The sequence below is a fragment of the Punica granatum genome, chromosome 8, assembly GCF_007655135.1.
Source record: "Punica granatum isolate Tunisia-2019 chromosome 8, ASM765513v2, whole genome shotgun sequence".
NCBI lineage: Eukaryota > Viridiplantae > Streptophyta > Magnoliopsida > Myrtales > Lythraceae > Punica > Punica granatum.
This window is the reverse complement of record NC_045134.1, coordinates 24,767,921-24,790,369: the sequence shown is the minus strand read 5'-3', so window position 1 is coordinate 24,790,369 and position 22,449 is coordinate 24,767,921. Positions and strand designations below refer to the sequence as shown.

General features: G+C 40.3%; 3 protein-coding genes, 1 long non-coding RNA gene and 1 pseudogene across 5 annotated transcripts; 3 read left to right on the top strand and 2 right to left on the bottom strand.

Moving 5' to 3' along the window:
- Positions 1–499: 499 nt before the first annotated feature.
- On the top strand, positions 500–1,494 carry LOC116189587. The gene is made up of 2 exons (XR_004152430.1): positions 500–679; positions 934–1,494. It is a non-coding gene; the product is annotated as an uncharacterized LOC116189587 (long non-coding RNA).
- A 2,993-nt stretch (positions 1,495–4,487) lies between these two features.
- LOC116188884 lies at positions 4,488–6,169 on the top strand (annotated as a pseudogene).
- Positions 6,170–7,701: 1,532 nt separating this feature from the next.
- Positions 7,702–10,936, top strand: LOC116188367 (nascent polypeptide-associated complex subunit beta-like). 2 transcript variants are annotated; one of them, XM_031517671.1, is made up of 6 exons: positions 7,702–7,856; positions 8,838–8,905; positions 9,624–9,772; positions 9,867–9,923; positions 10,460–10,498; positions 10,587–10,936. In XM_031517671.1, exons 2-6 carry the CDS (start codon positions 8,838–8,840, stop codon positions 10,745–10,747), a joined length of 474 nt encoding a protein of 157 aa, XP_031373531.1. In that variant the 5' UTR covers positions 7,702–7,856; the 3' UTR covers positions 10,748–10,936. The 2 variants fall into 2 exon arrangements, with proteins under 2 accessions (XP_031373531.1, XP_031373532.1); XM_031517672.1 differs by lacking the exon at positions 7,702–7,856 and adding an exon at positions 7,902–7,979.
- Positions 10,937–11,045: 109 nt separating this feature from the next.
- LOC116188366 (kinase-interacting family protein-like) lies at positions 11,046–17,002 on the bottom strand. The gene is made up of 3 exons (XM_031517670.1): positions 16,845–17,002; positions 15,584–15,771; positions 11,046–12,212 (listed from the first exon to the last, which is right to left on the bottom strand). The coding sequence occupies exons 1-3, from the start codon at positions 16,877–16,879 to the stop codon at positions 11,245–11,247; spliced, it is 1,191 nt and encodes a 396-aa protein (XP_031373530.1). The 5' UTR covers positions 16,880–17,002; the 3' UTR covers positions 11,046–11,244.
- A 1,150-nt stretch (positions 17,003–18,152) lies between these two features.
- On the bottom strand, positions 18,153–20,113 carry LOC116189170. Its single transcript, XM_031518717.1, has one exon. The coding sequence runs from the start codon at positions 19,429–19,431 to the stop codon at positions 18,490–18,492; it is 942 nt and encodes a 313-aa protein (XP_031374577.1). The 5' UTR covers positions 19,432–20,113; the 3' UTR covers positions 18,153–18,489.
- Between the last annotated feature and the right edge of the window lie 2,336 nt (positions 20,114–22,449).

Sequence of the window (22,449 nt, the reverse complement as noted above, 5' to 3'; positions counted from 1 at the left end):
TATACTTAAACTATGAAATTATGAATAAGGGATACTTTCAATTTTTCAACCACGTCCGATAAAAAGTGGTAGTTATAATTTCATACTTTCATTTAAATAATAGTATAAGATATAAGATATAAGACATGCAAGCAGTTTTTTTTGAAATTGTATAACCATGCCGGATGTGTTAAGGTTTTCAGATATCAAATACACACTAAAAAAAATTGGTGATTGTTGGATTGTGAATGCAGTTATTGTATAACACCTTCCACGTTGTCCCCTCAAAGTTGCGAGTGGCTCTAAGTAGGGGTGTGCACGGGTACCGGATATACCCGGAACCGATTGAAACCTACCCGTTAGGGTAGGATCCGGGTAGCTCGTATTGAAAATAGGGTAGGGTCCGGGTATTAAAATAAAGAACCGGTGACATCCGGTTCCGATTCCGGTTCCACCTTATAGGATATCCAGAACCGGAACCGGAACCGGTATCCGGAACCGGATGGTAACTAGAAAAAAAAAAAAAAAGAGTAAAGTTAGTCTCAAGCAGGAATCGGGAAATTGGGAATGGTCGCCTGGCCTCTGTCACTCGCCTCTCCAATCCTCTGTTCTGTCCTGCCTCGGTGCCTCCTCTCCGTCGCTCCTGTTTCCGGCTCTCCGCTCCGGCTCCTCTCCATCGCTCTCATCACCGACTCTCCCGGTGAGATTCTCCTCCGGACTCTCCATCAAATAGCCTTTGTTAGTCTGTCTGTACTGTCAATTGCGAAAGCCCTAAATCGTGGCTTAGGCTTAGAGTTGATTCGGATCTATGGGGCATTAAGGCCTGGCTTAGAGTTGGCATGAACACTAAGGACACGGGAAGATTGTGGCTTAAGTTTATTCGGATCTGTGCTGCCGCGTCTAGATTTTGGTAACTTTTGTTCGTGACTTCGGTTCGTGGACTTTTGGCTAAAGAGTGGCAGATTCAAGTTTCCCGTATGTATCATTGGGGTCATTGGGCTGGGAATTGATCTGCAGTAGAACGGTGAAATCTCCTTCCTTCTGAAGGATCTGGATGATGTCATGCTTGCGGGTCTTGGACGGGGATGGAGGCAAGGGAGGTGGCGGTGAGGGTGGAAGAGCAACCTTTGCCGATGAAGGTGCTTGAGCTGGTGCCAGAGTTGCTGCTAATGTGAGGATAGTGATGGAGAGGACGGAGAGAAGTAGGAGTGGGAAATGGAGGTGGTCCAAACTCATTGTGACTTTCCTAATATTTGGTTTACTTTGGATTCTCTTATGATGATATATCACTCTGATTTAAGAAAGTTAATGTATCCTATGGTTAGGTTTATTTGTTCTGTAATTGGTTTGCACGAGAATTAAGTGTTGGTAATGGTATATTAGGTAACATGTTAGCATATTACTTGCATTCTGTATCGATGAACCCTCAGTCTTATCAAGATAAGGTTGAGACAACAGTAGTTGAAGGAATGACAAGGTCTCCTAGTATACTAAATAATGAAATTGATTTTCTTAGATAGATCAGTTGATGAACGATGCTGAGAATCATGTGCCTATCGCAATTAGTAAGTTCTTGTCAAGGCAATCGTCCATGCTGTTTTTGTCATACCTTTGATAGTAGTTGTTAGGAATTGATCAGTTATATCACATGTGAATGGAGTAGTTCCTATTCCATTGAAACTTGTGCTGTAAAGATTCTATGTCCATATTAGGGGACCGATATTATATTTGCCATGATTACTGATTATGGGTGAAATTTTCGGTTTTATTTAGCGAGATAAAAAAATTTATAGGTTCCAACAGGGTACCCGGAACCTGTGGTATAATACAGGTTCCGGGTAGGTTCCGGTTCCAGGATTCAACAGGGTAGGGTCTGGTTCCAATATCTTGGAACCGGTCCCTTACAGGGTAGGGTCCGGGTATCATGAAAAAAACAGGGTATCCGGAACCGATCACCCCTAGCTCTAAGCCTGCCAGCGACCACGACCATGAGAATGTTCACCACTGATGATGCACCTCCCCTTGGACCCTCTCGCCTTCATGAATTGATTTTTTATTTTATCTGTATTTTTTTTTTAGTTATTAAGGTTGACATTTTCATGTACTTAGTTTGCAGTAAATGCTTCAACTAAAATAACAAACAAGTGAAATTTTTGGTATTTCACATAGCAACGAAGTACAACAATTCGGCCAAATTTAGGACTTTTAATAACAAAGTTTGGTACTATATTGTATTTTTTGCTGAATAGTTTGGCACTTTATTGTAATTAGAGTTAAATGCTTGAGGCAAATTACTAAAGGACTAGTTTTATCCCGTGCTTTGCACTAATTTGCAACATATTAATTTTTTCATATTTTATAGTAAAATGTAAAACTCAATAATGAAAAACTTTCTTAAATAAAATTGTAAATTTCATAAATTATTTTCCTGAAGTACTTAAAATAATCATATAAATTTTAGATTTTGTGTAATAACTAACTGATTACATCATTTAATTAATATGATTTCCTTGATCAAAGTTGCACATAGCTAATATAATTTTCTTTTGGGAAAACTATATTTTAATCCTTTACGTTCTTTGTTATTGTTTACATTCTATACTTTTAAATACTTTTATGCTTTAATCCTTTTTTTCCTTGTCTTGATTTCATTCAATTCTTTGATTACTTTTCTATTTAGATCTTTTTATCAAAATAATTGTTAGGAAAATCAATTTTGGTCCTAAATTTTTTGTTGCTATTTCTTTTGTCCTAATTAAAAAAAAATTTGCGTCAACGTTAATTTTCTCATTTCTCATAGTTGTATCACTCAATTTCTGGAAAAAAAATACAAACATAACTTATATTGAAATAAAATTATTTTTGAAAATTATAAAAATAAATTAGTAACAATTAAAATAATAACATGAAATTTGTGAATTTACTTGAAACTCAAAGTATAGGTACCTCGACATGGGTGGTGCTAAGAACTAAAAGGAGGATGGTATCTTGAGAAGAAAAGGTGACGGTAGGGGACGATAATGGAACCATTGCCATATGGGAGGTCACCTCAAGCCTACACATATATATCTGTCAACGTCTTTTTTCACAATCATAGCCACGGTTTCACTTTGTAGCATCATTTCTTGCATCAATGGTCATCATATCCTTATTACTTAGTTTTTCAAGGCCAACCTCACAAGCGTGATTGGTGGCTATCAAGTCACAATTGACTCTATTTTGTTTTCTATATTTTTCATTTCTTCACTCGCAAATTCATGTACAGCTGCTCTCAACTTAGATCGTTACTCCCCGGTCAAGATTGCCTACGGCCTAAACGCTCACCTCAACTCGTTCTCTTGAGTGGGTTCATGATTTTCCTTTAATTATTTTAGTTTTTTTTATTTTAGAAATTTTGTGTTGGCATTTTTATGGAACATTGAGTGGTGGAATTATAAGAAACAAAACATTTTTAATATTATCAAAAAATGAACAGAAAATAAGTAGGATGAAAAAAGTAGCTATAAAAGGTTTGGAACCAAAATTAAAATTTTCTTTAATAAAAACATTGATAAAATGATGAAAATAAAAAGTAATAAAAGGTATTGGATGAAAATAAATCAAGAGAAAAAAAAAAGAAAAAGGATTGAAGTAGAAAAAATTCAAAGTTATCGGATGTAAACATAATTTTTTTAAAAATGATTAAGATAGAAAGTAGTCAAACCTAAAGAACTATGTGCAATTTTTTATCAAGGAAATCATATTAATCAAATTAAAATAGTTAATTAATATTTAACTTGTTTATTAAAAGAAATTAAAAAGGAACTCACAATTTGGAGATTTCTAATAATGAGACAGCTAAGGTTACTATTACCATTTACTTAATCTCCCCCCCCCCCCCCCCCCCCCCCCCCCCCCCCCCCCCCCCCCCCCCCCCCCCCCCCCCCCCCCCCCCCCCCCCCCCCCCCCCCCCCCCCCCCCAAGGCCCATCATCCAAATACAATCTAAGGTGACTATTATCGTTTGTAATAAAATGTATGAACGGGTTATATCTACCGAAAAAATACATGAGTTTTTTTTTGGTTATCAAGGTTAATATTTTCATATAGATATAACGTACAAGTCTTGAATATAAATATATATATATATATTTTATTTCAAGAGTAAACATACATATACTTATTCTCCGAGAACTTACGGCGACGGGTTGGAATTATAATATTTCGAAATATTTTGATCAATGACAACTTCTCGATCGTATATAATTGGGACAATGCACCATAACTAGAGCTGCAGGAAAAATTAAAACTCTTATCTAAACATGGAAGTGGAAGAGGCAGTAGAGCTCGTTCAGGGCTACAAAAACTCCTCCGAAAGACCGACGAATGTAACCTCGAACTAACCCTCGACGAGGTGGTTGATGACTACGTACGTGGGACCATTCAGGGTTGCCCAGTTCATACATGTGTTTTCGTTGTCCCTGGCGTGGATATTTGATTCACATAGCACGCTGGTCACGACCTTTATTGATGCACAACCGAAGGTTTGGAGGTGCACAAATACCGAACAACGGGGCATGCAGCAACAATGGGGTTGGCCCGGTCTGCGGGCTGAAGCCTGGTACTTGGGAGTGGGTCGGCAGAAACACGAGCTCAGTTATTGCCGAATGGGACCTCGTCTGTGACCGCGAGTTTCGTGCAGCAGTACCGGCGTCTCTGTTCTTTATCGGGTCCTTACTCGGTAATTTTTCCTTGAAGTATATTCTGATGTAACTAATGCGAATTCCGTCATTGCACTTACAGTTTCGTTTTATCAGGCTCTGCTGTTTATGGTCGACTGGCGGACGCATGGCTTGGTAGAAAGGGGACAGTCCTAATAGCTTGCATGCTCACCTCGGTGACAGCTTTCCTCACGTCCCTCTCGCCAAACATTTAGGTCTACGCTTTCCTCCGCTTCACAAATGGTTTCGCCAGGTCAGGGATTGCAATCTGCTGCCTGGGCGACTGTGGGTTCTTCTTCTTCACGGCGGGCTTCCTCTCCCTCCCTGCAATCGCTTACCCGACTAGAACTCAATGGAGGAACATGTACAGGATCATATCCACTTTCCGTCACTTCTAATCCGCCTTCTTGCTCCCCTTTGTCTCGGAGTCGCCTCGATGGCTTCTCGCTAAGGGTCGCAACAAAGAAGCACTCAATGTGCTCTAAAAGTTCGCCCAACTTAACTGGAAAACACTGCCCCCAAATCTCTAGTTGTCGAACCCGTCTCCACGCAAGATGGGTGAAGGTGATTTTAAAGTTCTAAGCAATGAGCCCTAACATGTAATATTTTGTTAGCTTAGCTCTCTATATCAAGCGAGGTTTAATGGGGTGAACATATATGATGGTTTCAGGGAATGCAGGTCAAGCACCGACAACGGCGACAACTACGAGCAACGCATCAGAAAGCCTTTGGAGGGCTAGATGGGCTATGCGACGAATAATCATGGTCATGTTTGCTGGGGTCGGTATCGGGTTTGTCTACTGTGGGATCCAACTCTATGTCGAGAATCTCGGCTTCAACCTCTACTTCACGGTGGGCATCAATGCCCTGTGGAGATCCCTCCAGTCCTCCTTGGCTTCACGCTCCTTGGGTTCACCAACGGCCGCCTCCTCTTCTCCCAGTCGGCGTTCTTGGCAGGTCTCTCTTGCATTCTCTGCACCATCTTCTTCCCCCGGAACAGAGCCGGTGGACACTATAAGCTCAAGCCTGGTGGGAACTGGGTACAGCTTGTGATCGAGGGGGTCGCGTTCATGGCTGCCTCAACCGCCTTTGAGGTGCTATACATCTACTGCGTGGAGCTGTTCCTCACGAATGTGAGCGGTGTCTCTACTGCGGCAAGCAGTGATGTTGGGGGGCTTCCATGGCACCATTGTTGGTTGTGGTGGGGTGCATGAGTCCCGCAGTATCGTTCCTAGTATTCTGAGTTTTAGCGATACTTAGCGGTAGCGTCAGCTTGTGGCTTCCCGAGACACGGTGTGCTCCGCTCTATGAGACCCTGAAGCAGCAGCAGCAGGAGGAGAAGCTAGGAAGTAAATCCGGTGATTCGGGTATAGAACTCGGGAAGTAGATTGAAACGAAGACCGTAAAATCCGAATCGCAGACAGAAGGTTGAAATATATTTGCGTAACTGCATTGTGTGGTGCAATTTTAATTCTCTGCACCTCATGGTTAAAAGCTTAATACACATTCGAAAACCGAGGGTGTAAATTTGTTCCGCTTTTAGAAATATCATTCGATCAATAACATCAGAAGCGGACAATGTACTAGGTACATGGACCTCGCTTGTAATAAAAAATGAAGCAAATAATACTCAAAGAAGTTTAAGAATGATAGCTAACAAGACGGAACATATTTGAACCAAGAGCTAGTCAGAACCACATGGACCATGAATCACGCACGTTGCCGACGTTGAGTTGATATTCCCAAATCGGATTCCTTGGATGCGCAACCTATGTGCCACTGGATGTAGTATCCGACCTTTTGAAAATCGAACTCAAATTCAAAACCTTTTGATTCCACATCAACTATGATTCCACAAGCACCGAACCCCCTTTATATACTATTTGTAGTATGTGGTTTGATAAATTCAGTATTAGCAAGTAGTAGGGGAGTATGTGAGATGCGACGATTTACCAATAGTTCAAGCTTGGCTCGATGAATGTTCGAATTTGGCTCGATCTTATTGAGTTCGAGCCGAGTCGAACTTTAGATCGCTAGTCAAACGAGCTGAGTCGAGCTCAATGGTATCGGCTTGAGAAGCTTGCAGTCTAAACTCAATTTTCCTCATAATTATAATAATAATAATTATTATTATTAGGAAAATAATAGAGTCAATGGAGTCCTAATCAACAACTCTCGACCGTAATAGTGCGTTTGGTAACGGAGTATGAATATGATTTTATTTAATTTGACGAGATAAAAATAAAAGTAATTGAGAAAATTTATCATTAAATTGAAGAAGAAGGTAAAAAAAGTAATGATTGTGTTGTTGAATTGAGAGAAAAATAATTAATAATCGAGAAAATTTTGTATTAAAAAACTAATTATAATAATAGATAAGAAAAAGTATGTGAAAAATTTTATTTTTAAATTGAAGAAAAAAATGAAAAAGTATTGATTGTATTATTGACTTAAAAGAAAAGTAATTAAGTCAAAATTAAACTTAATTTGGTTTCCAACGGACTCCTCACTCCACTTTTTTTTTTTTCCCTCAAACTCACTCCACTTTAATTGATGATCCCTTTATTAGTTTTTTTAATGTTGTCAAATGTAGTGTTTTTAATTAAAGAGGGTGTCAAGTTGTAATTGATATTGTTGAATTACATTTTGTATGATATAATGCTGTCATGTAAGTTAGTTTATAGTTATTGATTTTGTTTTGAGCCTAACAAGTCCGAGCTCGAGCCGAGCCCAAGCTTTTATGCTCCTTGCCAAGCCCAAGCCCGAGCCTTCGATTTATTTGGTAAGTAAAGCTTGAGTTTGGATGTTTACGCTCGACCAAGTTCAAACCTAAGCCCGAACTTAGGAGCACATCGACGAACCGAGCTTGCGCCTTGTACATTCGAGTTTGTTTCGATTCGTCTACACCCTTAGGAAGCAGCACTAGTTAACCGTTACCAATGAATAAATAAATAAATAATGCGAATAAGATTGAGACACGTGTCAAGAAAAAAATATTCGGCCGTCGGATCAAATTGAGGGGTCCATGGGGAGGAAGCGCCAAAACCTTCACAGCCACCGCCGTCTCACGCGCACACACACTCTCACGGAGTCGCTTCTCTCTTATCTTCTTCCCTCACGGCCCCAGTCATTGCCCCCATTTGAACCCTAAAACCCTAGCTCTCTTCCCAAGCCCAAGGTATGCATCTCTCTCTCTCTCTCTCTGCGCTTTCGGTTCCTCTCCGCTCGTCGCATTCTCATTTCTGTCGCTGTTTCTGATCTTGTTGTTCATTGCCCAGCCGCGATCTCTAGGGTTTTAGAGGTACAGCAGTGCCAGTGTTGCTATCCTTCGGTGAATGCTGCTTGGTCGAATTTGTTGCAATCGTGCCTCGTTGTTTTGCGTTTTTGTTCGCAGCTGATTGTTCTGTGGATTGTGTGGTCTTGGTCGCGAAACTTTTTCATTGTTTCTTACCGTACATTTCATATGCTCCTATGGTGTTAGACGCCGTCTCTGGTGTTGTATCGATCAGTATTAGTTCGGTCGGTGTTGGTTGCTCATATTCGTTGCAGTCGTGTCTTGCCGATTAGCATTTTGGTTTTCGCAGCTGATTGTACTGCTGATTGTGTGATTTTGTTTGCGGAATTTTTGTGTACGAAGGTTTCTTTGTTGTTGTTCCTTCTGGTCCGTTTCTTATACTCCTATGAACTTAAGTGCTATTCCTAAGTGTTTTATCGATCAGTGTGCCTTCTGGTTCCTCAGCAATTTATTAGTAGTCATTATGAAGCTTAATCGGCATCATGCAAGTATGATTGTTAGTGTTTTTGACGCGGAGTGGCAGGAAAAGGATTCGTTGAGGTTAAATTCAGATTTTTCGTTTTAAAGTGGAATTATAAATTGTTGAATGTGTAGTCTCTCTCAACTTATTTGGTATTGTTATTGGGTGGGAAACTAGTTGGGAAGGCTTTGTAGTTCCTTAGATTGTGTGATCGGTTTTGGTTGAATGTTCATATGTAGGACTTGATTCCTTTGTATATGTAGGACTGGATGTAGTGCTTTGTCACCTATTATCAATTGACAAGTCTTTAAGTATAAATGCAATTGTGTTCAGCCTCCTTGAGTTTTTAAGCTTCAGACTCCAGATGAGTTTGTTTTCTCATTCTGTTATTCATTGCATTTCAGATGAATAGGGAGAAGCTTATGAAGATGGCGGGTTCCGTCCGCACTGGCGGGAAGGGTACCATGAGAAGGTGCGGAAATTTGTATATAAACCATTTTGAGATGGTAAAATGTTTAGTGTATAATAACAAGTTTTTCCCAACAAATTGGTGCCAACTTTAAATTATTTAGTGCTAGTTGTAGAACTCTGGTTTTCCTTTAATTCCCTTTGACAAGATAGCATTTGGTAACTGAATTTCCTTATTTCCATACTTTGAGTTGTATGGACCTGTTGTTAGTGGGTTCCGTTGTTCAAAATCTTACAACTTTAATATTTGACGAGCTTAGCTCTAAAGTGGTCTGCAACTTGTGCTCTGCCTTCTAAGATAAGTAGAATTTCACTAGAAGACTGAATCTTGGGTCAACAATAGCAGCTTCTGGACCTCTGGTCCTTTTTTCCCAGCATATATTTTGCTGTGCCCTTGGCAGTGTGCTTGCTGTTGTCTCTTTGAATCAATATATCTGTTTGCCATCCTTTCTCTAAATTAGTTATTTTTCTTTGACGTCTGTTCCTGTTGGGATTCTTGAATGCCATAAATATATATATATATGTATATATTTTTTAAAATTTATATTGACTTAGATCAATAGATTCTTACTCCATAAGTTTTTCATGAATCATATATGGACTGATGCTAAGCTTCTGAATGTAGTTCCATGCAAGTAAAATGACAAAATAAGTATTTATTATGGAATTGTGCTCGTTAAAATAATGACCATGTTGGTAATTTCCTTTATGGGGAATTGCAGAAAGAAGAAGGCTGTTCACAAGGCAACGACCACAGATGACAAAAGGCTTCAGAGTACTCTGAAGAGAATTGGCGTAAATACTATTCCAGCAATTGAGGAGGTTAACATATTTAAGGATGAAGTAGTCATCCAGTTTATGAACCCTAAAGGTATAACTAATTCACCAAAGGCATACTCTCTTGCTTCGTATCTGGAATGGTGGTAATCTGGTGATTAATGGTTTTTTCTCTTTTTATTTTTCAGTTCAGGCCTCTATTGCAGCAAATACATGGGTTGTTAGTGGGACTCCAACAACAAAGAGTATGTTTATCTTCTTTATCTTCTACTTCTGAATTATTTATTGTTAGCTAGTAGCTTAGTATTCTTTATCACCATATCTTTTATTTGTGGATTATACTTGTTGCTGCATGGTAACTTGATTTTCTTAATAGGAGAAAGTTTTAGGCATTCGCACATTGGATCTTTGAATATGTCACTTAGGTCCTGTAAAATTTTGTCCACGCCAGGAAATTCTACTTTGGATGAACTGAAGTATTTTCATTTGTTCATATTTTGATTGATTGAACTTACAATGACTACCTCTGATATATATATTTATTGGGTTGAAATTTGAAAATCTTTGGTCAGTGAAAACAAGAGTACAAACTCGGAGAACATTTGATTTGTACTCTCAAGATTTCTCATTCAACATATGCTGGATAGCCTATGGAGTGACTCGGGGCGTCTTCATGTTTTTGTTATTTTGCTTAGCTGTGGCATGCAATTTATATATCACATGCCGGCTAGAGACTGTCGTGTTCCTTGCATTCTAATATGGAGTTTCTTGCGTGGTGCAGAATTGACGGACATCCTCCCAGGTATCTTCAACCAATTAGGTGAGATTGTAGTAACACATTCTGATGGACTGCTCATGTTCATTAAAGGGGAATGAACCTGTTCTAATCCTGTGTTTTTGACTTTCAGGGACAGATAACTTGGAGAACTTGAAGAAGCTCGCAGAGCAGTTAAAGAAGCAGGGTCCTGGTGGGGCCGATGCCAAGGAGGAGGACGACGATGAAGTGCCCGAGCTTGTTGCCGGAGAGACCTTCGAAGCCGCTGCAGAGGAGGCTAAGGCGGCCGCCTAGAGTGCAGTTTTGTCCCGTTTCTTCTTCTTAAAGCGTTTGTTGGGCCCTAACACTTGTTTTACTTCTTTCTCAGTTTTAATTTTATTTTTCCCTTTCTGTTCTTCACAATTAGTGAAGTTATCTTGCACCTTATTTTGTCAAGAATACTCGGATTTTAGTTTTGCATTTTGCTTCTCAGCATTTTAAACCCGAACGGTCCCAACTCATAATTTTACTGACCAAACAGGTTAAAGATAGACGTGTTCGGTGCAGTTGATATTCTCGTGGTGCATCGTCATATCACATGATAATATAGCAATTCAAGTTTACAGGCCATCTAAAAGAAAAGCCTAGCGATTGATATACAATTATATTAATAGCATTTCAAGTTTACAGGCCATCTCCACAGCCGAAGAAATACTGCCACGATCATAATATGAAGAGAGATTCTGAGAGGGAGAGAACTATTTTACTTTTTCTTTTAATAATGTTCCGATCAGTTGGATCTTGAGAGATCATCAACAGCCGTGACCGGTAGGCATAGTCCCGCACATGAAGATGTCCATCCTCTTGATCTTCTCCCACCACCCAAACACCTTCCCCTCTTCAACCCGAAGGCTTGGCTTCAACTTGAACCTCTCCATCTGGAAGCAAACGTCCAGATCCACCTCTCTGCTGCTCCCGCTCTTCCCGTCCCTCTTCCCCTTCTTTCCCTTCCCGACTTCGGCCTCGAGCTCCCTCCTCACGAGCTGCTCGTAATACTCCTTGTTCCTCTTCTCCAGCCCATGAATCTGCCCCTGGAGATCCTCGATCTTACGGCTCAGCGCGCAGACTCTCTGATCCTCCTTCAACTTGAGTAAGCTTCGGGCCAACTCGCCCGCCTTCGTCTTCACGAACATGGACTCTGCCCCCAGTTCCCGGTTCTCCTCAATCAGGGCATTCATTCTGTACCCCAACCTTGCATTCTCGTTCAACAGTATCAGCCTTTCTGATTCCAACACCTCAAGCAGGCTCCTTTGCAGCTCAATCTTCCTTGATGCATCATTGCTCTTACGGCTGCTGATCTCTACCTCATGAAGTAGAATGTCGCACTCCACATTTTTTATCACAATCTCCGCAACCAGAACATCAAAGTTGAAAAGCTCGCATGAACTACGATAAGGTTGGAGAGGCTGTTGGAACGAGAGTGAGCTCTCGGCATCAGAGTGATCTTCCCTGTGATCATTCTCCGACGAACAAGAGTCGTTGTCGGTGGTTATAGTGGAAACCTGGGAAGACTGGCGGCTATGTTGGGCTCGGTTATTCTTTGACAGCAGTTGAACGTAGCGATCCGAAAGAGAGATGTACGCCCTGTAAAGGTCCTGAAGGAAAGCTAGGAGCTGCGGTCGCTTTTGGTAGTAAGACTCGGCTCGTTGGGCGAAGGTCTCTCCCGTGTCATCCTGTTCAGGGTTGTTTACAGCCATCCATCCCATCTTTTCATTAAGATCTGCAACTCACGCAGCAGACATCAGAAGATGATCGTAAACTATACGTCTATGGCTAAAGTGTTCATGCATGAGAGAATTTGAGAAAACCCAAGACCCGAACTCACTTCATGAAATGAAAAATTCATGCTTATGCACAATCAAATTTACATTTGTAGATGTAAACTTACACGTATTTCGATCAGTAAGTAGCAAATGACAGGAAACTGTCCTAAATTAAAGGGTCATCAGAAACTTCTAAAACCTTAAAATTGGGCAAAAGGTGGAATTAATTTACCAGTGAAAGGAATAACTAAGTACGGGAAAAGTTCTCGTTCAAGCAAAAGTGCCCATAAATTAAAGGAATTTCTATATTGTAACGTTCAATCAAAAGATTAAATAGTTCTTTTGCCAATGCCTTGTCTGTCCTCTAGTCAACATAATGTAATAGTTGATGGGCATACACTGGCCCATGGCTTATAACTGTGCATCACGAAGAAAAAAGACAAAAAGGTCGCCGTACAAAAAGGACAGGTTTTGAAGATTCAGCCCTGAGCCAACCATCGCCAATGATAAAGTAGACGTGTTAATTGCAATGCCATGATAATTCTAGGACCTGTACTATTACCCAAAGGAAGGAAATTGTGCGGTAGAAAATTTTACACTCGCTTAAATGACAATGACTTGCTACCAACCCAATTATTAGGTCAATTTTAAATGCATGAGCCCACTTATTAAGTTGATCCAACGAATTAAATGATCATTCTAAGCAACCATAAAAACTCTTTTATCTGACGTGTGCCCAAGATATATCTGCCTGGGGAAAAGAGGGACAGAGAAAAAGGAATATTTGAGGCTCTTTTTTTTATAGTTATATTTGAGGAATATTTGAGGCACTTTGATTTGTTATATATTTATTTCAATTGAGAATTAGTGTTAATAAAGGGAGTAAAACGCATAGGAATGAGTGGTGGGAATGGAACTTCAGCTTCTATGAGTTGCAACTTGCTTTACACAACCTTAAACATTTGCTAACAAGGACTTCGTCCTAAAATGATTTCTTATAAAACAAAAGGGTGTAGCCACGGCTGGAGCCGGTTAATTGTTAAGCAAAATTACATGAACTACACCATTTAATGGTTCCAATTATCTACTTAATGGTTCCGATTATCTGCCTCACCATATCTATTACGTATACATTCTCTCATTGCTGAAGGTATCATGTATTCATTCAGATTTGCCCAAAAAAAGAAAAAACTCTGGCCGCGAATTAGTCCACGGGAAAAACCAAAATCTAGGATCCGATGGCGCAATCGATAGATTGCTTTAGGCTTTGGCTAGGGTTCTGGGGGGGTGGGGTGGGGGTGGTGAAGAGAGTCCAAATTATAACGGCGTTTAAGGATAGGTTAGGGGCCCCAGTAGGAGGAGTCATTTATCAGAGAATAGAAACAAAATCAAGTAGAGAACAGGGAAGCAGAGGGGGCATGCATAAGATTCTGAATCTGAACTACGATCAGGACACAACGGAGGATTTCGAATTTCAAAAAGAAGGAAAAAATGAAAAAAAAGAAAAAAGAAAAAAGGACAGAGCCCGGCCGGGGCGGTTTGGGAAAAATACAACAGGGACTGAGAGGACTGGAGAAGGGTATGGGACACTGACATGGACCCAGACAGACATCATATGTCAAATGTTATGAAAGGAACAGCTTTTTTCAAAATTGAAAGGGAGTCCTTCTTGTACGACCAGAACTACATAATATGTTCGCGTTATCATGCGCTGCCCTAGGACAGGTCAATTTGTGAAGTCTCTTTTCAAGAAGCTTTCTAGTTTGACCTCAGTCATAGAATAAAGAGAAAGGGTCAAATGCCCTAATCTTGAGATTTTCTGCTTATGGTAGTAACGATTTCCTACACTGCGAATTTGCAACCTAAAATCACCAATGATTATATGGTTAGCTATTGGGGCGGGCATGGCAGCATTTGGGATAGAATACTATTACAGTGTCTGGTATAGAGAGCAATGTTGGTTAAATTAGGGTTGGGTTTCACTTTTTAAGTTCTTGTAAGAACTGTTGTTTTATTTAGTGAGAATGTTTTCATTACGTATTTAAAACAGTACAATATCTTCGTTTATTGTGAATGCTCTAAATACAGTATTTAAAGACTAACTATAATAACTTCCTCTTCCACTGTTTACCATCTTAAAACCAATTCCGTCCTTCGAATTTAAATCAAGAGACTAGTTAAAGTTCATGCACGGAACTCCAAAATTGTCGTGAATGTGAGCGTGAGTGCATGAACTTCAACAAGTACACTGTCAAAATATTTTTGCAACAGATCAAACGCACCAAATATGTAACTCAGCTTCAGTGCATAACTGCTTGTTTACACATCTTTCTTTTCCCTGAGAACTAGTTTTCTCATCTTATCGCCTTAAAAACGTACTGATTATCGTATTACTGCTGATGTGAAGCTAAACTGACAAGTCACAGTTCTAATTTTGACCCTAATTATATGGTCCCAGCATATGAACCGATCAATCACCCAAAGGAAAAAGAAAAATAAAATAAAACAAAAATATTAAAAATGTCTAAGGCACACTGCACCTGCTTGGACTAGTGACATTTGGAAAACTATTATCCCAAGGCAGCAGAGCCAGAAAGTGGACCCCCCCAGAATTCGAATTTATGTCCTATTTTTATACCATCAATTGCACATGAATTGTTGGATGGGCAACAGATATTTACGACCGTGACAGAAGATTGCCTAAATCATGTAAAACTAAGCCTTAGCCTTTGTTTGGCAAAATTTTTAAACTCAATTCCACTTTTAACTCTACTTATCTTTAATTCAGCGACACAATTATCACTTTTTTCTTTTTTCTTTACGCTTTGTTTGGGAAATAGAGTGTAGTTTAACTCCACTCTATTCTAACTATAAATAATTATATTTATTTGAAGTTATAATGATTTGTCGTTGAATTATAAAAAAAATAGAAAATAATGAATAAGTGAGAGAAAATAATAATTGTGTTGTTAAATTGTGAAAAAATAATGAATAATTGAAAGAATTTAGTATTAAAAATTAAATTTAATGATGATTAAGTTAAAAAAAATTAAAGAAAAAAGAAAAAAATAATAATTATGTTGTTAAATTAAAAATATGTGAAGTTAAAGTGAAGCAAAGTTAAAAAAATTACTCATTTGCCAAACTAGGCCTAAAAGGCTCATGTAATTTATAAAAAGATATAATAAAATAAAAAAATCCATAAACCAGCTTGACACCAACCAACTCATCTTCATATAACAATGTCAAGATTGTGTACGGTTACTTTAGGGTGCAAAATGGTCATGGATGGTGTGTAATTCTGAGAAGAGATAGGAGAGGTCCTCACCGGCAAGAGAGGAGAGGAGCCAGGGTGGTGCTGCAGCTGCGGAAAGGGAGCACCCCTTTGTCGGCAGAGCTGGTGGGTGACTGGCTTGATTCGACAGCTTCTGCCGGGCCAGCCCTTCTTCCTCCGAGCCATTGCTCATTTCAGAAGTTGTCTCCGGCAGTGGCGAGGGTCCCGCCCCATTCATTTCTCTAACCAACGAAATCCCAATCAATAGAAGAAGTTAACGATCATTAATACAGGAGACTAAAGTGGAGGACTGTCAAGGACTACAGTTTGAAGTTACGAACTCCTCCATTCGCAATTTATGGCAATGACGTACGAAACAGTACCTAACGACATCCTAACCATTCCTTCTGATTTCGAGAGAGAAAGATGTGAGAGAAAAGCAAAAAAGTCGCAGATCTCGAGGAATCAGTTCGAGAGAAAGTCACCATCTCCATCTCCATTTCACATCTTTGCAACTCTTCTTCTTCTCGAATCCCCACACAAACTCACATCACCATTACTCCGACTAAACCTTCCATTAATTAATCCATAAACTCAAACCCATTCTCTCTCTCTCTCTCTCTCTCTAGTTATCTCCGCTAAGCTCGGAGTTCTGTAACTTCTGTTCAAAATTTTCTGTTCAAAATGGCGATCATTAGCAGTAAGTACTAACAAGGAAATTATCGGAGCAAAAAACAAGTCGAGATGCTGAAGATATCTCGAGAGATTTTCATGGAGAAAAGCTTTGTCATGTCGAAGAATTTATCAGAGCCAATCGGTGGAAAATTTTGCTGGGAAGCACACTAGTTCGAGAAATAAGCAAGTGATTTCACGATTGTTCAGAAAATTACTCGACGACAACTTCTCGTCTCATCCATCAGAAACTGACAAAGGACTCGTAAAATCACAATCACGTAGAAGCTTTCAAATTAGAGTCGGAACCCAAGCGATGAGCCTCCCGCACTACGATCAAGCACTAATCTCCGCATGATTCTCTTCAGCCTAAACATCGAAATGCCTGATTCTACGTGCAAGAGCTCTAGCCAAGCTCCTCCCTCACGCACAATGGGAGAAATCCGAGCTCGTTTCTCGTCCTAGCTAGAAGTCAGCGAGCTGTGCGCTGTGCAGGTGAAGGCGGACAAGGAAGGAGGTTCACAATCTAACTACTACGACCGGCAATCTGCACTGCGACGTGGTTCTGACTAAACTCGACCGCGTCTCCATGGATCGCGGAGAGAATTTGAGACTAGACCAGTTAGATGAAGAGGAACTTTACCGGAAACATTGTCGATGCAAGAGCGCCAGCGACATGATCAGTAAGCTTCCGAGCTAGAGCTCCTCTAATGGCGTCTTCTTACACATACAGAGGGTAGAAGGAGAGAGAAATTGTGATTAAACTTGGGAAGGCAGGCTTTATATGGGGAAGACGACGACGAAATGGGGGGGAAATTTCTCGCAATTTGTGCCGTCGATGTTTTGAAGGATCGGACGGCTGAGAAGCCCAGAACTTTTATTTAATTACATTTTTTTTTTTTCGAATTTGCCGAGTTAGCTTGCGAGATCCGAAGACTAAAAAGCCAATTTGGAGTCCGAGAGAACCGGGAAGGACCAGTCCGGTCTCCCGTGTATGTAAGCCATTTGATTAGTTTTCCGTGGTATCAATTTCACTACAAAAAGATTGATCTGACCGTCATAGATGTTGATCTAAATCATTGAGTCAAGCAACTTCGGAAGCGGTCATGAACTGCAGGTTTTAACCGAGCATTAGTCTAAAGCGTCGACTTCAACAATCGTAGTCCGTCTCATTTATTCGAACGCTAATCGATTCGTCTCCCCAATGATACAACGAAGCTGATATACCAATTTTCAAGCGGAAAAGGTTTTTCATTTGGCATACCGAAGCCGAAGCTTAGTCAAACGATGTTCGCATCGTTTAAAGGTTACGGCTGTGGGGGCAGGAGCGTGGCCTGACGGCTATTGGGCCAGAGCAGGCCCATGGTAGAAAGAGTGAGGCCCACAATAGAATCGGGCCGGGCTTGTCAGCCCCTGTCCGACGAAATAAAAAGGCGTATAATAAAGGGATGCATGATTCGGCCAGACCGGTCCGGGCAAAGTATGATCAGATGCACATGTTGCCCCCGTGGAGTCTCCATTTACTAAAATGGAAGATCTTCTCAAGTTTTCCCTCACAATATTCGGCGTTGTTCGTGGCAAACATATTCACAAGACATTATTATAATTGATAAGGACCTAAATCTGCACGACCATGGCAACTCGTGGTATATATCGCTTTGAATTCTGTATATCCGATAATGTAATCGTAGAGCTTCTAGTAAATCACAAGTCACAATTTTATAAACTCCTGCAAGTGAACCGAACTGGATCGAACATTTTGACTGTATGGACTACGTTATCACTAAAAGGCGGAGTTGGCGAAATACAACACTTCATTATGAGCTAATAGCGATCGATATTTGGTCGGAAAATGATGGGAAATGGCACGAGGAAACTGCACTGAGCTCTCTCGTCCACTTTCCCTAACTCAAAAAGAATGATATCAGACATCAATCGTATCCGAACCATATGACATGAACATCAGATCAGATGTTCCACGTTGTTACAATACGCATCTCCAACTCAACAGTTGCTTTAGGAAGGACAGAAGCTACACCAAAATTTTTATTAGAAAAGCTATTAACACAACAACTCGTTCTACATGTTCTACTTACGTCCCAAAAGAAAAGGAAATGGGCAATGTCTGATTCTACGTGCTATTAAGAACCGGTAAGTTCGAACAGACTCCGGTGCAGTAACGATGAAGTACGGCCGATATTAAATACAGGTGCGGGACTGAGGTTTGAATAGAGGAACAAGGGGCCAATTCAAGATCTTCCTTCTCGGACCTAAATGGAATGGATTGATCACTTGCCCCCATTAACCATCTCGATGTACCTCTGGTTGGACTCTTCCCTCTGCAGCCTCATGTCGAGGTTGAACTGCTTAATGAATGCATCGGCCCTCCGGTTCAGCTCGTCTTGGCTCAAGAGATTCCTCAGCTTCGAGGAGGCATTGTCCTCCTCGAATGTGTCCGACGTTCTCACCTCCCACCGAGCCCAGATGGCTGGGTTGTCTGGTCCCAGGCTGGGTTTGGGCTCAGTCTGGTCCACCTGAGGCAGCGGAGAGTCCCATTTGTCGCTCTTTTCGAGCTGGGGTGGCGGCGGCTTCCCCTGGCTCACCATTATGGACTTCCATATAGAGTCAATTGTGTCATTAGGCTCCTCCGGATTTCCGGGCTCCTCAGGCTCTTCCGACTGCTCGGGCTTTCTGCGACCCTCAGGCCCTCGAGGTTCAACGATCATTTCCTTCACATCAGCTGAACCTTCTCTCGAAACCGAACCCGGCCTTGCCAATAAGCCAGAAGCAAAATAGGAGCCCACGTCCTTCAGAGGCTCCGTCGCATGGCGCTCCGGTTCATCAGCATCCCGAGCAGCAGGCTCCCAACTCTCTTCTCGATCTAGGGATTCGAACTGATCGTCGTCGGGTGCTTCGACAATCCGGGACACAGCCTTGGGTTGCTTCTGAGGTTTCATGAAGGGGTGCTGGGAAGTGGAAGAAGCTGCGATGATGAGGATGATGAAGTTGAAGAGTATGTAAATGTAAGGAGGAGAGAGGAAGTTCCTGAAGAAGCTCCATAGACAGGGGACAGTGGAGACGACGAAGGAGGACACGGTTGGAATTACAGAGATCTTCACCAGAATCACAGACGACACGACACCCATTATTACCAAGACAACCTTGACAGCCCAGACAGCGGTCTCGAAGCCCGTCGGTTTGTGAGATGAGTTCCCAAATACATGACCCATTTCAACACTAACCAAGGAACACAAAAAAAAAAGTGTTACGGCGGCCCCAACGAAATCTCTGAGAAGAAGGGCGTTAACGCCGGCCGGACGGCACGCGGCTCTCCAAAGAAGAGAAGGCGTAATGGGTAGACGAGAGATGTCGAAATCAAGAGAATCAAGAAGGGTCGGTTTGGTTCATTAAGTAAAGATTTTGCCTGCGGCCATTGCACCGTTGGAAAGGGTGAGATCAGTGTCTTGAAACAGCTTCAAAAACCGCCATTTTTGGAACAGAAACTCACATATGTTTTTTTTTTTTTTGAGTCGACAAAGTATTAATGAGTAACTGAAATAGCAGAGAAAAAAGATTCGATCTGACAGAACAGAGCTTCCTCTCAACAGTTCACCACAAAAAAAACATCAGAGAGAAAGAGCAAAGGCTGATAAGCCATTGCGAGTTGCCGACAACTTATGAAAGTTTCTGCAACTTGTGAAGAAGAAACCGAGCAGGGCATCAATGGGGTTCGCTTGAGCTTCAGGAAAAACAGAGCTCAAGCCCTCAGAGTGCTTCCATTTCCTCAGCAGAATTCCTTCCACGGACACAAAGCCACCAACCCTCACACAGAGGGAGAGAGAGAGAGAGGGAGAGAGAGGGAGCGAGGGAGAAGCAGAGACAGTGCTCTACAGAGCAGAAGAGCACAAAGGGGGTCTTTATGTAAGTGGTGGGTGGGCTTAAAGTCCGAGCAGCTTCTCCATGCTTGAGCTGTCCCGACCGTTGTCCCGACCGTCCAATCGTCCCAACCCCCGTACAAACTGTTCGACCGATAACGGACGACTGTGGGGATTTCTTATATTTTGGCTAAGTCCTCGTTTTGTTTGACTAATCATCAATTATGGGATGTGATTTAATTGAACCTAATCCAATTTGGGATCAACGACGCTCACACCAGGGCCGCTCTGTCAAGTAGTTCTAAAAGTGCATAAAGCTTAAGCAAGATAATTTCATCAAATAATGATAGCAAATATTGACGACGATGATAATATTTGCGGTCGGTATTTTTCTTTATCTGCTTCTTTTGTTTCGATCCGTATAAAAATTGTTCCTCGTAAGTGTTCTTCTTTTAGTGTGCAAGTGTCGAGCAATTGGGATTCGATTCAAATTCTATTAGTGATGAATGAATGATTATATTGAGATAATCATGTTGAAAGTTATGCAGATCAAAGCTGACATTTATTCTATAGATAAGTCCTTTCTAGAGTGATATCAAGTCACCGTAACACAATTGATACTTTCAGTTCAAGCGTTTAGTACAGTAATTGTGATTGGTACAAATATTTTTTACTTCTACTTCCAATTTAGGTATTTAGTATTGGGGTTAAAGTATTTTGTATTTTGTATAATCCATCACAAATAGCAAAAATACTAAACACTTGAACTGAAGTGCTAAATATTTGAACCAAAGTAACAAGCGTATCATCGTAACTAGATGTTATATTAGAATTTCCTCTATAGATATAATTAAAAAATAATAAATATTTAAAAGTTTTATACAAATATAACTCTTAATCTCTACCAAAAAAAACTCTTAATCAAGAAATTTCGTTATTTTTTTATAAAAAATTTAAAATGAAATCAATATTGGTTGATTTAAGCAGTGCGATACTTATTTTCCATAAATAAATTTTTAAATTCAAATCTTGTAAATGAAGAAATCCATACTGAGGGAGTTTTACCTTCTTAGTCGGCCGACTCGACTCGAACTTAATTAGTCGTGGTCCATTGAAATTTCGGATATCAAAGTACACACCAAAAAATTTATAAAATAAATCTTGAGAGAATTCTTTTTATATGTTCATAGTCTTGGTCATTTTGAATGTTAAAATATATTGTTAAAGCCTGCTTTTTGATTAGTCGTAACTCATAAAAAAATGTTAAAGCAAGATAGGGTCATCTAGAACCAAGATCACACGAAGGAATTAAGTTATTTCAGTGTTTAACCAATGAGCATGGTATAGACCAGTTTGGATCGAACAGATTCTTGCATAAATGAGGAATCCGTTTTAACACGGGCTTCGTTAAGTTTGTCCCGGAAAAGAAGAGAGACTTCTTGGTAATTAATTTTACTAGTGTTAAAGTAAGGACCTTTTCTCTTAGGGCAAAAGATCGAGCAAATTCTTCGGGCTAATTTTATAAAGATCAAAGCTTTTGTAGGGCATCACGAGATCTGAATTGGGACATTTCCAATTAAGCATTGGGGTCGGCAAAGGACCCATTTTAGTTTGCCTTTGGAGAAGTGGCTGGAGTGTCCATTCCAATCTAATAATATGTGCCCACAAACTGCTTTATTTTCCTTCTTTTTTAGGCCCTACTTTTTTTTCAAAGTCTGATTTTTAAAGAAATATCACTTTTTTCTTTGAGAAAGTTCGTGAATCTTATACAATGATATGATATAAATCCTAATAATTAATAAAAAGTATAGATAATTTCATCAAGAAAATTGGATTTTTAACCTTTCAACTGACAGATAAAAACGTCCGTCCATGCAATATACTCTCTTTTTGTTTTTTCTTTTTTTATTTAATTTTAATGTACGGTCACCATAATCGCTGCTATGGTGTCAATGGGGCCACTGTCTGACCCCAGGGAACAGCGTGAGGGCTTCCATTGGGTTGGTTTGTCCATTGGCCCTATCGCGCACCTTGGAGCCCCAAGCTATTACATGATTGGTTAGCTCTACCCATCTCTCAACTTTTCTCTTACACAAATAATTGATGGAATAATTCTTCACAAAATCATTGAATACCAAAACGAATTTAAGATTCTCTTTTCTTTTTATTTTTTTTTCGTTTGGGAATGTTTCCGGAATTTTTTTTTTAAGTTTTATACGCGCAATGTTCAGATTGAATTGAAATCTTGTGATTTATCTACAACTAGAGTATACCTGAGCTACATGTGAAAAATTTAATATACTAAAAGTAAAATTTGCTTCTAGATGAGGTCTAATACTTCACGATAAAGATATTTTTGCTTCTGATAATTTT

Coding starts and splice junctions, on each gene's coding strand:
- LOC116188367 (XM_031517671.1), top strand. CDS start 8,838: ATGAATAGGGAGAAGCTTATGAAGATGGCGGGTTCCGTCCGCACTGGC. Junction 9,773..9,866: donor CCAGTTTATGAACCCTAAAG/GTATAACTAATT, acceptor TTTATTTTTCAG/TTCAGGCCTCTATTGCAGCA. Junction 9,924..10,459: donor TGGGACTCCAACAACAAAGA/GTATGTTTATCT, acceptor TGCGTGGTGCAG/AATTGACGGACATCCTCCCA.
- LOC116188366 (XM_031517670.1), bottom strand. CDS start 16,879: ATGTCGCTGGCGCTCTTGCATCGACAATGTTTCCG. Junction 15,772..16,844: donor TTGCATCGACAATGTTTCCG/GTAAAGTTCCTC, acceptor TTCGTTGGTTAG/AGAAATGAATGGGGCGGGAC. Junction 12,213..15,583: donor GCTCCTCTCCTCTCTTGCCG/GTGAGGACCTCT, acceptor CGTGAGTTGCAG/ATCTTAATGAAAAGATGGGA.
- LOC116189170 (XM_031518717.1), bottom strand. CDS start 19,431: ATGGGTCATGTATTTGGGAACTCATCTCACAAACCGACGGGCTTCGAG.